The following is a 14,206-nucleotide window of genomic DNA, read 5'->3' on the forward strand; positions in this document are numbered from 1 at the left end:
TGGTTCTCAACCTCAGCCTCACCTCCAGCAGGGCGGGAAACAAGGAAGGAATAAGCCCAGTCCTGCTGGTGGGGGCGGCTCCTGCGTTCGCGCTTAGGAGTGGACACAGGCCGGCCTGAAGTCCGTCCTTCCCCTTCTCCGCCCGCCTCGGTCGGGCCGATGGCACGGGGACGGCAACAACCTCCGCCTGGGCGCTGCCTTTTCACACCCTCCGGGTGCCTGCGAACGGCAGCCTCGTTCTAGGGATGCGCGAAGTGAGGCCCAGCTGGCGGACAGCGCGCTCGGTCCGTCGCCTTTGACAACGCGACACAAGGTCACGGAGGGCACGCCCTCAGGTCCGACTGTCTCCGCGCGGGCCAGCGGTGCCCGCGCCACACAGGCCCCCCGCCCACTCTCCGGCGCAGGCAGTGGGCCGGGCAGCCCTGCGCTCACCGTGACGTCACCGCGCCGCGCCCGAGGAAGGCCCCGCCCCGCCCCGCCTCCGCTGCGCGTGCTGCACGGCTGCTGGGGAAGAAGGACATGGCGCGTGAGCTGCGGGTGTTGCTGCTGTGGGGTCGCAGCCTGCGGGCGCCGGCCCTGGCGGCTGCCCCGAGAGGTGAGGGGGGCCGGGTGGGTGGGCGGACCCCGTCAGGTCCCGAGCCCGCTTCCTCCTCCTTGGGAGGCACAGAGGTTTTGTGAGATTTATGTGCCACACACGCGGCGAGCGCTGAGCGTCCGGGTGTCGCCGGACTGCCCGGGTTTCCTCCCCCACCCGCCGTCAGGTAGCGGGGTTGAGCCCCGGCCCGCGGCACTCCTGCAGGGCCTTCTCCCCGTCGAGACCTCCGGCTCGGTTTGAGGCGGAGGGGCCGAGGGCTCCTCGCTCCTGCATCCGACGGCAGTTACGGCGAGTGGGAACGGACTTCACCTGGGTGATCACTTAAGCACCTTCATGGCGATTTTATTGCTCCCCTCCCCCAAGTTGTGTTATACCGCGGTGATGCAGAAGCCACTTGCTCTGCATCCTTCGGCACAACACTGAGTGCCCACTTCGCGCGGGACACAGCCACGAACCAGGCAGAACCGCCTCTGCCCTCGTGCAGCCCCTGGACTCTGGGTTCTTGACCCCCGTATTCCCAGGACCTGAAATTGGTAGGTGCTCAAATAAATGTTAGGGCAAAAAAAAAAAGAATAACCATAACTGCTTTCTTACTCTCCCCTCGGAAGAAACCAGGGGTGAACGTCTTAGCGTTCCTTCCAGGCTCTGCACACATTGTTACACACACGTGGACAGATGTCTGTTTTTATGTGAAAAGTCCTAACCCATAAATGCAGTTTGCTCCTGAATTGTTTTTAACGTTCTCTGCAAAGCTTACACATCTTGTGTCACTAACCCCGGTCTGTGGCTTTCCAGTGGTTGCATAGTGTCCTGTATTGTGGACGTATAGTCATTTACTTAGCCGAATCCTATTGGACATAATTTTCCAGGGTTTTTTGTTTTTGTCTACATTGTTGCGTAGAATGGGCGAATATTTAAATCTTTGGGCACGTGTACGGCATTTCTTTAGAATTTCAGAATCCGAGTTTTAGAATTGATGGTTCAGAGTCTGTGCATATTTGAAATGTTAGCTGACATTGCCAAATTGCTGTCCAGGGTCCTCCTCGTTAGTATAGTGGTGAGTATCCCCGCCTGTCAAATTGCTGTCCAGGAAGGCTTTATCGGTTTATAGTCCCATTAGCAGGGAATGAGACTACCTCTATCAAGGCATTTCCTCCATGGATAGTAGTGAGAAAGAATGTTTTCATTTGTTTAATGGCCGTTGAGGTATCTTCTATGAATTTCTTTTTCACGTCTCCTGTATTTTTTTTTTCAAGATTTTATTTATTTATTTGACTCAGAGAAAGAGGGAGCACAAGCAGGGGGAGCAGCAGAGGGAGAGGGAGAAGCAGGCTTCCCGCTGAGCAGAGAGCCCAGCCTGGGATCATGACCTGAGCTGAAGGCAGACGCTTAACCTACTGAGCCACCCACGCGCCCCATCCTACACTTTTTCTATTACCTGAGTTTTATATTTTCGTGTAGTGTTTTTTTTTTAAACAATAATTTTTAAAAATAACATGTGTTAACCGATAAGACAACTGTAAGTTTTATACTTTTGCTTGTACCCACCGTCTTCCTTCCTTAATGGATTTATTTCCTGTCATATGAGAGTATACCCGTGTGTTAGTTTTGCAGAAGTCTCTGGGTTGTGAATTTTCTAAGCCCTGCCATGTCTAAAAGATTTTATTTTGCCCCCATACCTGTATAGTAGGTTGCCTGGGTATTGTATTCCAGATCAAAATAATTTTCCTTTGAAGAATGAGGATATTGCTCTGCTGTTTTCTAGCATCTGTGTTACAGATGAGCAGTCATATCAATTTCATTTTCTTTTGTAGCTTTTTTTTTACCTTTCTGTGGAGGTTAAGGTTTTTTTCTCTTTTTGTTCATGTTCTAAGATGTTCCAGCCACGTGTGTTGTAATTCATTCTTTGTACCATGCAGTATCTCTTCCACTAGGAAGACACACCAGTTTTCAGCCCAGTTTTTCTCTCTTTTTTTTTTAACTCTTTCCCTTAATATTCTGCGTCCTCTCCCTCTGAACTTCCGTCACAGTGCTCTGTGCAGTCTTTTGTTTGAATCTAAGATCGAGAACCTGTTCTTGGAAGTGTGACGTATTGCAGATGCCCTTGATACCCACCTGTGTGGGCAGTCATGAAGGTACAGTTGTTTGGAGGGACTGAGGGATGGGTGAGTTTAGCCTAGAAAATATGTATCTTATACAATGGGGGAAAAGAATAAGTGAAATCACCCCTACAGAAAATTCAGAATTCACCTGTATTTTTTTTTCTCTGTTGTTGGGAAAGTGTTGCTAAATGTTAGCATGTGCTTGGCGTCACATCTGAGAGTCTGACTTTGTCACCATCCCAGTCCTTCCCACCTGCTCTGTGAAGTGTGGAACAGTCTCAACTTTTGGACTTTTTAGTTTTCATTTTTGTTCGTTACTTAGTTTATTCAGCAGATATATTTTGAGCGGCACCTGGCTGGCTTAGTCAGAAGGGCATGCAACTGTTGATCTTTGAGCCCCATGTTGGGTGTAGAGATTACTTTTTAAAAAATAATAAAAATATTTTGAATGTTCTCTGGGACTTCAAAGATGACGTGACCCTGCCGTTGGGGTCATACGTTAAGTGGGAGCATGTGTTTTCCAGGCAGTGTACTGGGCCATATTGGAGGCCTGTGTGGCCAGTCAGGGAGCGCAGAAACATATGGATGATTGCTTGTTTGGCTCTCATAGAAGAGAGGGTTATGGGCCCAGTCTTGAAAGCACCAGCTGCAGGGTAGGAGGCACTACTGAATGATTGGGTTTGACAAGAAATGGGAATATATGGGAGTGAGGGTGAAGGAGGCTGAAAATTACGTCCTTTCTCTTCTGTTAGATGTAAATTTGTGGGCCATTTTCTGTAATATCAGGATAGTCACAGTGCCAGACGTGGGCCAGTGTTTGGGGAACCCAGCTGCAGGCACTGTGAGGTCCACACACCTGATTTTCTGAATGCTCTCAGGACCAGGTGGGTGACTGATTACAGACAGTGTTGTCCCTGGTGAATCTGGTGGTTGAGAACCATTGAGTAATTCCTTCCACTGGTAGAAGGTAATTATAAGGAGTAGGGCTATTAGAACCTGGGTAATGTGGAAAATGTAATGTTCATAGTAAAAATGTAAACTGCCATCAAACCTTTCCACCAGTTCTGACAAGTAGCAGAAGTAATGGATTTGCCGGCGACAAATAAGAAAGCCACCTCCCGAAGAAGAGACAGTGAGCCTGAAAAATCAGCAATAGGCTTGGTTTCCCAAAGCAGATGATTGTGTTGTAAGGTGGGGAGGGTGGTGGGTTGGTCATTTCACGTGCCCGTGTAACTGCCTTGACACCACAGCCTGAGCTCTGTGTCCTACTCTCGAGGACACCGTTCTCACTGTTGGCATCGCCAGGACCCCATCTTGAGGCAGCTGCCGTAGGACTGCTTGGGCCTTGAGTTAGTGTCTTCTGCCTTTTCCAATCTCTGCAAGCTGGAACCCTTTCTGGACTTTTCTGGCTTAGAAGTGAGACTTGGAAGGGGTGAGGAGTCTGCTCCAAGCACCAGAAAAGTCAGAAGAGCAGGGTTCCCCCGCTTTGTTGTAGGGCTCCAGCATTGCAGGTTTATTTCCCCAAACGAACCCCACCCAGACCCTGTGCAGGCAGTCTCATATTTACTGCTTTTATCCTTTTGTTTATTTATTTTGCTTCCTCCTCCTGCTCTCACTTTGTTTGGAGGCCCATACTGTTTAATTCATGCGCTCATACCTCTTGTGTTACAGCCATCATGAGAATTGATGCAAATTCAGGTGTTCCCAGGCTCTCTGCAGGATGAGTGGAGCAGCACTTGTGGGCAGATTTCATTCTCCGTGAAACAGCTATTCCTGTTGCTAACATAAAATAATGATAACAGGTTTGATCCTTAACTGCTTAGATCCTCAATGGCGTTGCCGCCTCTGTAAACCAGTGCTGGGGCCTTGGTCAGCACCAGCGAGGCACATGGGCAAAGGGTGTATAGTGTGGCCGGCTGCCCAAGAGGCACTGGGTTAGGACCAGAGGGGCCGAGTCATCTGTAGAAGATCAAACCAACCCAAATGTAATAGGTTAGCAAAGGCCTTATTAGTTACTAGGTGAGTAGTTGCCCAGAATTAAGGCCAAAAATAAAAAAAAAAATCTAAATGTTTGCTGCCCTTGTGCGTTGAGACAAATGCTGCTTGAAGGGCCGGGAGGTGGGGGGGTGCGTGGGAGTTGGATTGAAGAGAAAACAAACATTTCCCACCTCTGCCCCCAAAGTCCATTCCCAGGTAATAAAGGTGATTTCTGTAGGGAGACTTACTGAGGCAGTGGTGGTGGTCGCTCTCTCAAACCAAAATACTGGGCATTAGCAAAGTGTATCCAGTTCACACTCCAGTGAAATGTTTTAGTTCAAAGCCAGAGGATGTTCTTGAATTGCATTTGTGGTGCCCTCAACGTAGCCAGCTAGAATTTTTCTTTTTTTAAGATTTTATTTATTTGACAGAGAGCACAAGCGGGGGAACAGCAGAGGGAGAGGGAAAAGCAGGCTCCCAACGTGGGGCTCGATCCCAGGACCCCGGGATCATAACCTGAGCCAAAGGCAGACACTTAATGACAGCCACCCAGGTGCCCCTAGAATTTTTCTTAAATACAGTCTTGCTCAGTCTGGATACAGAAGACTCAGTTTTTACTAGGAAGCTGCTGTTTGCTTACTCTACAAAGGAAACATTTAGTGAAGATAGATTTTGGGGTGTTCATTTCTGGTATGGCTGCTAAAGCCACTAGGAATCACAGACCATGAAAGTTGTAGCTTAGAGAACCACTATCTACTTGGGCATCATCCCCACCTGCTTTTCCACTGGGTGAATGCCCACAGATCAGGTAAATTGAATTCAGGTGTACCCGAGTCATGGCCTTAACTAATTTTAAGAGTGGCTCAGTTATTTAACAGCTATATAATTAAAATCTGTGATTAGAACATTTAAAGAAAAAAAATACAGTATTTTAAAAACCCAGAAGATTATATGGCAATCCTATTAACAAATGGAAAGGTCTCAGTCCTTCTAGTGGAACTGGATGTATCGGGTAGCCAGTGTGGCGCATTCCCATTGTGGTTCACACTCACCAGTATTCTTGCATTTATGGAGAATTGGAGCACCTGAGCGGATGTTCCATGAAGCTTACTTTTAAAGAAGTAAAACATTTCATTTTAGTCATTATGATTAGAAGTGTTTCTAAAAGAGGTACATCAGATGGAACATAACTAAACCTTCTTTTGATGTTTTCAGAGTCATTGTGAATGTTAATCTACAGTTTTCTCTGCTAACACACAGGCCCTTGAGGGGCACTGGGTAGGACGACTCCCATCTATGAAGTGTCTCCACAGTGAAACTGCTTCTTGAGTGTTGCTATGTTTTTAGCCTCCTTTCCTCTTGTTTAGCTGGCCAGGCCTCCCTGGGGCCATGTTCCCTCCTCTGCCAATTTCCAGATGTGGGCTGGGAAACTAGATTATAAAACCTGTTAGTGACAGATTTTTTTAAAAGAGAAATATGGTGGGGGGGCACCGGGGCGGCTCAGTTGTTGAGCGTCTGCCTTCGGCTCAGGTCATAATCCTGAGGTGCTGGGATCAAGCTCCTGTCGGGCTCCCTGCTCAGTGGGGAGCCTGCTTCTCCCTGGGCCTGCCTCTCTGCCTACTTGTGCGCGTATGCTCGCTCTTGTCAAATAAAGTCTTAAAAAATAATAATAAAAGAAAGAGGGGCTGTTAGTGAGGACAGGAATAGTCTTGGGTGACTAAAACTTGGGGTGTGGGTTTTATGTCCTATATTTTGACTCTTTTAAGAGGTGCCCCTCCTTTTTTGTTGTTTTGTTTCTTTGTATTTGGGGAGTTGATGTAAGAGTTTGGTAGAGCTAAATAAATGATTAGAACAGGAAGGAAGCAGTGAAAATGTTCAAGAATGCCATAGGTAAGAAGTCAAAAATTTTCAAGGGAATATAAATCCTTATTTGGTATGTAAGTAGAAGGTGGAGCGTTCTGTCTAGAATATTGGAAAACTTGGGGTGCCTGGATGGCTCGGTTAAGCAGCCAACTCTTGATTTTGGCTCACGTCAGAATCTCAGGGTCATGAGATAGAGCCCTGCATCCAGCTCTGTGCTCAGCTTGGAATCTGCTTGTCCCTCTTCTTGTCCCTCCCCCTGCACGTGCATGCATGCGTGTGCTCGCTCTCGCTCTTTCTCTCTAAAGTAAATAAAATCTTCAGAACATTGAAGAACTTAAAACAAATGTTACCTGACATAATTACAGAATTTAAGAAACCAAATGTTCGGACAGATTTCAGATGTGAGTAGCTAACCTGTGGTATCCGGTGGAAATTGAATAATGAAACTGTCCAGGTTGACTACTGAAAAGCAGAGAATTTCATGGTTATCGGCATAAAACTCTGGTAAAATAATTGGAGATGTTTGGGGCAAAAGCTAGAGGCTACATTGTAAAGAACTACAGTTTTTCCAGGATAGTATTTCTACTTTGTGGGAGAGCATTAATTCTACTTTTCACTGATTTGAAAGTACCTTTAGTTTATGGAATTTTAAACTTACAAAGCAAACTTATTTTTAAAGAAATATTTTACAGAACCCAAAACATTTATTTATTTTAAGATTTTATTTACTGGGGCGCCTGGGCGGCTCAGTCACTTAAGTGTCTGCCTTCAGCTCAGGTCATGATCTCAGGGTCGTGGGATCGAGCCCCGCATCGGGCTCCCTGCTCGGCGGGAAGCCTGCTTCTCCCTCTCCCACTCCCCCTGCTTGTGTTCCCTCTCTCGCTGTTCTCTTTCTGTGAAATAAATAAAATATTTTTTAAAAAAAGATTTTATTTACTTATTTGACAGAGCACGAGCAGGGGGAGCAGCAGGCGGAGGGAGAGGGAGAAGTAGGCTCCCGACCTGGGGCTCGATCCCGGGACTCCAGGATCATGACCTGAGCCAAAGGCAGATGCTTCACCGACTGAGTCACCCAGGTGCCCCTCCATTTCATTTTTTTAAAAAAATTCTGGTTTAACCCACATTCAGTGATTTTGACACCAGCCACCAAGATTGGTGGGTCACCTGTCTAGATCTACAGTCGGTGAAGCTCTTTGAGTTACGTGTCCGTGCCTTCTGAGAAAATTACCACATGTTTATTGAGGGCCTGCTCTGACTCTAGCATTATCATGGGAAAGACGGATGCGGGACTGTCCGGGACATCTCCCACATGGTGTAGTGCTAGCAGTTCATTAATCATCTCAGCTGCCTCCTTGGTGCCTGATACTGCTCTGGTGCTAGGTGCTGCCCCGGGGACAAAGCAGACAAGAATCCTGGCCCTCCGTGGTGCTGGGGTGCAGATAAATAAATGCAGTGTGAATGTTGGGTGCCAAGCCCCATGAAGAAACCAAAGCAGGAGGGGGATCCTGATAGAGTGGGCAGGGAAGGCTTCCTGTGGAAGGTAGCATTAAGCACGGCCTGGAAGAGTGGGGAGGTGGCTGGGGAAGGGCGGCTCACGCCAAGGCAGCAGCCCGTGCCAGGGTCCTGAGGCAGGAGTGGTCTGGCATACTTCGGGGACAGCTAGAAGCCCTGGGCCAGTGCTGGGGGTGCTTTTGAGAGCAGTCAGGGCAGAGGTGTGCTTCTTCCGTCTTAGTGTGAGTCTCAGATTGAGATTTGGCTGATGGGTAAGACTGGGCATTGAGTTCAGAGTAAAGGCTAATGTTACGGAAGTTTTCTGAGGAAAATCCTTCCAAGTTTTTGTTACTGAGAAAGTAGGGCTGTCTTTCAGAACCAGTTGGTATGGTGGAAAAAAAAAATCTCCTTCCGCCCTTAGTGCGCAGCAGTGCCAGAGAAAGCCCCTGTGGTGACATGGGGGTGCACACCCAGGTCCCTTAGGCGGGAGAAGCTGCGCTGCACCAGGCATGTGGTCAGGCCTCCCCCACCCTTCCTGCAATGCGTCTCGGGGTCCGTTTCCTGTCCCTGCTTGAGCTGTGCTGTCCCCTGTGTGGGCGCCCCTCACTCAGCCCTTTCCTGTTTCCACATTTGCTTAAATCACAGGCCGCACCGCCATCCGAGTCTCACACCTTCACCAGCGTGAACCTAGTGTTAGTTGTCAGTCTGACAGTGAAAATGCTGTCTTGTTTTCACAAGCATTTCTTTAGTCTTGAGTGTGGTCAAGCATCTTCTCTGATTCAGAGCCATTGATGTTTCTCTTTTAGGGAATTGCCTTTTTTCTGTTAAGCTCTTGGCCTTTTTGTTACAGACCTATAAGTGACCTTTTAAAGTGTTAAGGAAGCTGGCCTTGTGCTGTTTGCCTGCTGACTTTAATTTTTTTTTTTTTGGTAGCATGCTTATTTTTAGTTGTCCGTGTGTGTGTGTGTGTGTGTGTATTTTAAAGATTTTATTTATGTATTTGACAGAGACACACAGCGAGAGAGGGAACAGAAGCAGGGGGAGTGGGAGAGGGAGAAGCAGACCTCCTGCGGAGCAGGGAGCCTGATAAGGGGCTCGATCCCAGGGCCCTGGGATCATGACCCAAGCCGAAGGCAGATGCTTAACGACTGAGCCACCCAGGCACCCCTATGTATATAGATCGATCGATCTATCTATATATTTTAAGCTTTATCCCCAGTGTGGGGCAGGAACTCACAACCCTGAGGTCAAGAGTCGCACACTCTACTGACGGCACCATCCAGGCGCCCCCATGTATGTATTTTTAAAATTAAATTTTATTTATTTTTACTTTAATTTTTAAAATATTTATATATTTTTAAGTAATCTCTATACCCAGTGTGGGGCTCAGACTCACAAGAGTTGCATGCTCTGTTCACTGGGCCACCTGGCCCCCATGTGATGAGAACTTTTATGATTTATTCTATTTAATTATTTTGTGCTCCATAAATTTATGGTTTGTGGGTTATGTATTTTGTTTAGAAAGCATTTCCCCTTAAGTCATTAGAGAAAAAGATGTCAAGATGATCATTATTGGTAGGAAAGGCAAATCAAAACAACAGTGTGGTGTGACTTCATACCCACTCTGGTGGCTGGAATAAAAACCATAGGTGATAATGATGTACTTTGGAGTGTTGAGGTCCGGAGCCAGTGGCCAAGAAAGGATTCTTGAGATGTCTTTGGTGCAAAATGGTGGTTTTATTAAAGCATGGGGACAGGACCCGTGGGCAGAAAGAGCTGCATTGGGGTCTTGAGGAGTGACTGATTTTATGTAAGAGTGTTTTTTGTTTTGTTTTTTAAGAGAGCTCAAGCGGGGGCGGAGGGGAGCAGAGGGAGACGGAGAAACAGGCTTCCCAGCTGAGCAGGGAGCTTGGGATCATGACCTGAGCTGAAGGCAGATGCTTAAGGACTGAGCCACCCAGGTGTCCCTGGAGATTGCTTTTTTTCTTGTAAATCATTAAGACAGTTGCAAACTGATGGAGATTCCTGTCCTGCATGAGTGTGATCTCTATCAGGTAACCACTTGTTTTTCCCTTTCCTTTGTTCCAGGGCATCCAGGAGGGCTTAAGGAATGTCACATATTTTCCACCTTGGCGGGGGTTGGGGGGGACAGTTTGCGGGCTGTCAGCTTGTGCTTTGCCCTCAGCTCGCCTTCTGCCCCCTCATCAGGAACACGGCAGCAACTGGTGAGGGTGTGGAGAAGCCCGAGCCCTTGCTCCCTGCTGGCGGGGACGTAAAGGGATGCATCACTTTGGAAAACAGTCTGCAGTTCCTCCAGTGGTTAAACACAGTTACTATTCAACCCAGCACTTCCACTGCTAGGTGTATGCCCAGGAGACAATACGTCCTCACAGAGGCTTGTACAACAGTGTCCACAGCACAGCCAAAAGGCAGAAACACCCCAGTTGCCCCTTAACTGACGAATGGATAAACAACACATGGTCTGACCATATAACGGATCATTACCCTGTGGCGCCTGGCTGGCTCAGTCAGAAGAGCATGCAACTCTTGATCTCGAGGTCGTGAGTTCGAGCCCCATGTTGGGGGTGAAGATTACTTAAATGTTTTTAAAAAGAGTATTACTCAGCTGTAAAAAGGAGTGAGGTATGATATGTGTTACAGCGTGGACGAACCTTGAAAACCATTATATTAACTGAAAAAGGCCAGACACAGAGGACCGTGTATAGTATGATTCCATTTGTGTGAAATGTCCCAAACTGGCAAATCTACAGGGACAGAAAATGACTGCTAGGAGCTGGGGGAGTGGGGAGTTGTTGCTAATGAGCACGTGATTTCTTTCTGGGGTGATGACGTGTTCTGGGATTAGGTGGTAGTGATGGATGCACAGCTCTGTGAATGTGCTCACGCCCACTGAATTGTACACTTGGGGTGAATTTTATCTCCCTAAAGCTGTTCTTAAAATACCTTTTATGTTTTCTTCCAGTACTTTTAGCTTTTTTTTTTTCACTTTTATAGCCCATCTGGAATTTTTGATTTAATAAGTGAGAGAGGAAATTAATATGGTGGCTTAAATTAATGTGCTTTAACACAGTTAATAGTCTTTCCTCACGGTTTTCAAAAATCTTGGCCATTCATGCAAAAATTTAGTCGTCCATATGAATTTTGGAATTAGGTTGAATCTTTTAAAAAATTCTGAGTTTTCATTGGGCTCATGTTAAAGATAGAGGCTAATTTAGAGAATTGATGTCTGTCTGTATTTATTTATTTTAAGTAACTTTTATGCCCAGTGTGAGGCTCGAACTCACAACACTGAGATCACAAGTCATGCACTCCACCACCTGAGCCAGTCAGCTGCCCAGAGAATTGATGTCTTTAAATATTTGCTCTTCCTGTCAAGGGACAGGAAGATCAAAAAAAAGCTTTTTTGATCCTTTTGTAAATGTGTTTTACGTCCCTAGTAAATTTTTTTAGTGTGTTTTGTAATTAGGTAATTTTTATAGATAGGCTATTTTGTGAATAGGCTATAGATATACATAGCACAGAACTCACAAGGCACAAAGGTGTGTGCACTGAAAAGTACGTCTCTGTCACTGCTACCCTCAGACACCAGTTACCCTCCTGGTTGCAGCCCCCTTAGCCAGATTCTCGGTGTCATTGCAAAGATATGCTTGGCTTGGGGTGCCTGGGTGCCTCAGTCGTTAAGCGTGTGCCTTCAGCTCGGGTCTCCCTGCTCGTGCTCGCGTGCCCTCTCAAATTAATTTAAAAAAAGTTTATTGTTAATTTTAAGTAAGTAAATATTTATGTGTTTTTGGTTTTTTTTAAAGATTTTATTTATTTATTTGACAGGGCGAGGGAGCACAAGCAGGGGGAACGTCAGAAGGAGAGGGAGAAGCAGGCCCCCCCCGCTAAGCAGGGAGCCCGATACAGGTCTCAATCCCAGGACTCTGGGATCGTTACCTGAGCCAAAGGCAGACGCTCAACCATCTGAGCCACCCAGGCATCCCAGTAAATATTTATTTGATTGAAAAGGTATGCATTGAGAGGTCTTGCCCTCAGCTCGGTCCCCTTCTCCCCCACGCCCTCACCCTCCTAGGTCATCTTGGTTAGGAGTTGCTCCTACATCCTACCTGTGTTCGTGTGAATGCAGTAAGTACAGATGAGCCCCTGCCTCTGTATTTTAGTCACTGAGCAGACCCTGGAGAGCTTGCTGTGACAGCACCACTGTTACCTTCCTGTCTTTTTCTTGACAGCCACGTAGTGTAGTGGTAGGAGTCCAGGAGTTGCTTGGGAGGCAGGCACCGTGGTTGAGGTACTGTTCTCCTCAGTACCACAGGACATGTGGGTGGTTTCCAGGCATTTGCTGTTCTGTACGATGTTACAGTGTTATGGCCCTTTAGCTCTGTCTTTATATACAGGTTCAGGTGTATCCAGGGAGCGAAGTCTCCACACACAACTGCCAGATGTGAGAGGGTATATGCATTTGTAAACTTGACCAGTGTGGCCAAATCACCTTTCACTGGGTCAGGCCATTCTTGCTGCCCTGCGAGCCTCCCTCACTGGGCCACCAGAAGTACTGTCTGGAAGTTGCCCCTGAAGTAACACGGGTGTGTGGGCATCTCTCCCTTTATCTGAGCCGGTGAAGGTTAAGCGTGGTTGGAACTGGGGCACGGTGCCCACGTCGAGGCCTCAGAGTGGGGAGTGTTGATTGAGCTGCTGGGGCTGCCGGGCCCTGCCTGATGCCCTTCTTTCCTGTCCTGATGTACATTCCGCCAACTCTGTGTGGGAGAGTTGCTGCTGTGCTGTGTCCTCACCGACACTCGGGATTTCCAGACGTTCTAAATGTTTGTGAATTTGATGGTTACAAAGTGGTGTTTCAGTTGTGATATTAGTTGTATTTTGATAAATTGCCAGTGAAGCTGAACATCTTTTCATGGTTTATTGGCCATTTGTTTCCATTTCTGTGAAATCCTACCCATGTCTTTTGCCCCAATGTTTTCTTCTGGATTGGTTGACTTTTCTTATCATGTATTTTTGTATATACTCTTTTTTTTCTCAGAGGGAGAACCAGACTCCCCACTGAGCAGGGAGCCCGATGCGGGACTCGATTCCGGGATCATGACCCAAGCCAAAGGCAGTTGCTTAACCAACTGAGGCACCCAGGCGCCCCTTGTATATACTCTTTATGGGCACTAATCTTCTATCACTTCATCCTTTGTCAGTCAGGAATGATTGTTGGAAATGTGTTCTCCCAGGTGTAGCTCGCTGCTTCACTTTGATCCTGGTGTCTGTTTTTGTTTTTAGATTATTTATTTGAGAGAGAGGGGTGGGGTGAGCACATGCGCTGGAGCTTGAGGGGGAAAGACAGGGAGAGGCAGAGGGAGAAGCAGGGAGCCCAACACGGGGCTCCGATCCCAGGACCCTGGGATCATGACCAGAGAGGAAGGCAGATGCTTCACCGACTGAGCCACCCAGGCACCTCTTGTTTTGTTTTGTTTTTTTTTTCGATGAATGGAAGTTCTTAATCTTTTTTTTTTTTTTAAGATTTTATTTATTTATTTGACAGAGAGAGACACAGTGAGAGCAGGAACACAAGCAGGGGGAGTGGGAGAGGGAGAAGCAGGCTTCCCGCTGAGCAGGGAGCCCAATGTGGGACTCGATCCCAGGACCCTGGGATCATGACCTGAGCCGAAGGCAGACGCTTAACGACTGAGCCACCCAGGCGTCCAGAAGTTCTTAATCTTGATTTTGTCAACTATACCAGTCTTTTCCTTTGTGGTTTACCCAAGATTCTGTAAGCTAAGGCCTGTGGGTTGGGTTAGGCCCATGGCCTGTTTTTGTAAATAAAGTTTTATTGGGGCTCAGGCATGCTTATACTTTCACATGTTTGTGGCCACTTTCCTGCCGTAATGGCAGAGTTGAGCAAGAGAGACCACAGGGTCCAGAAGGCCTAAAATATTTACTGTATGCCCTTTCCAGGAAATGTTTGCCAACCTCTGTTTACTCCAAGGTCATAAAGATCATCTACTTCCATAAAAGTTGTTTCCTGATGCATTTCTACCAAACAGGAGTAGGAGCCTTTATTTGAAGCTTTACTCATTCTCTCTTTGCTGGTAAACTTTCTCATGGGCTTCATTTTCAAGATAGGAGATTAGAAAAAACAGAACTAGCAATCACAGGC

The 14,206-nt window shown here is 47.1% G+C and overlaps 1 protein-coding gene across 1 annotated transcript in view; it reads left to right on the forward strand.

Annotated features, from left to right (window-relative positions):
* The first annotated feature begins 448 nt into the window (after nt 1-448).
* TRAP1 (TNF receptor associated protein 1) overlaps nt 449-14,206 on the forward strand; it is a 57,142-nt gene continuing 43,384 nt past the window's right edge. The window contains exon 1 of the mRNA XM_025859066.2: nt 449-595. Coding sequence (XP_025714851.1) covers nt 520-595 — 76 coding nt within the window. The 5' untranslated portion in view covers nt 449-519. The remainder of the gene's footprint in view (nt 596-14,206) is intronic.

Source organism: Callorhinus ursinus, unplaced genomic scaffold, assembly GCF_003265705.2.
Source record: "Callorhinus ursinus isolate GAN/ISIS: 27379988/994484 unplaced genomic scaffold, GSC_fseal_2.0 scaffold13, whole genome shotgun sequence".
NCBI classification, from domain to species: domain Eukaryota; kingdom Metazoa; phylum Chordata; class Mammalia; order Carnivora; family Otariidae; genus Callorhinus; species Callorhinus ursinus.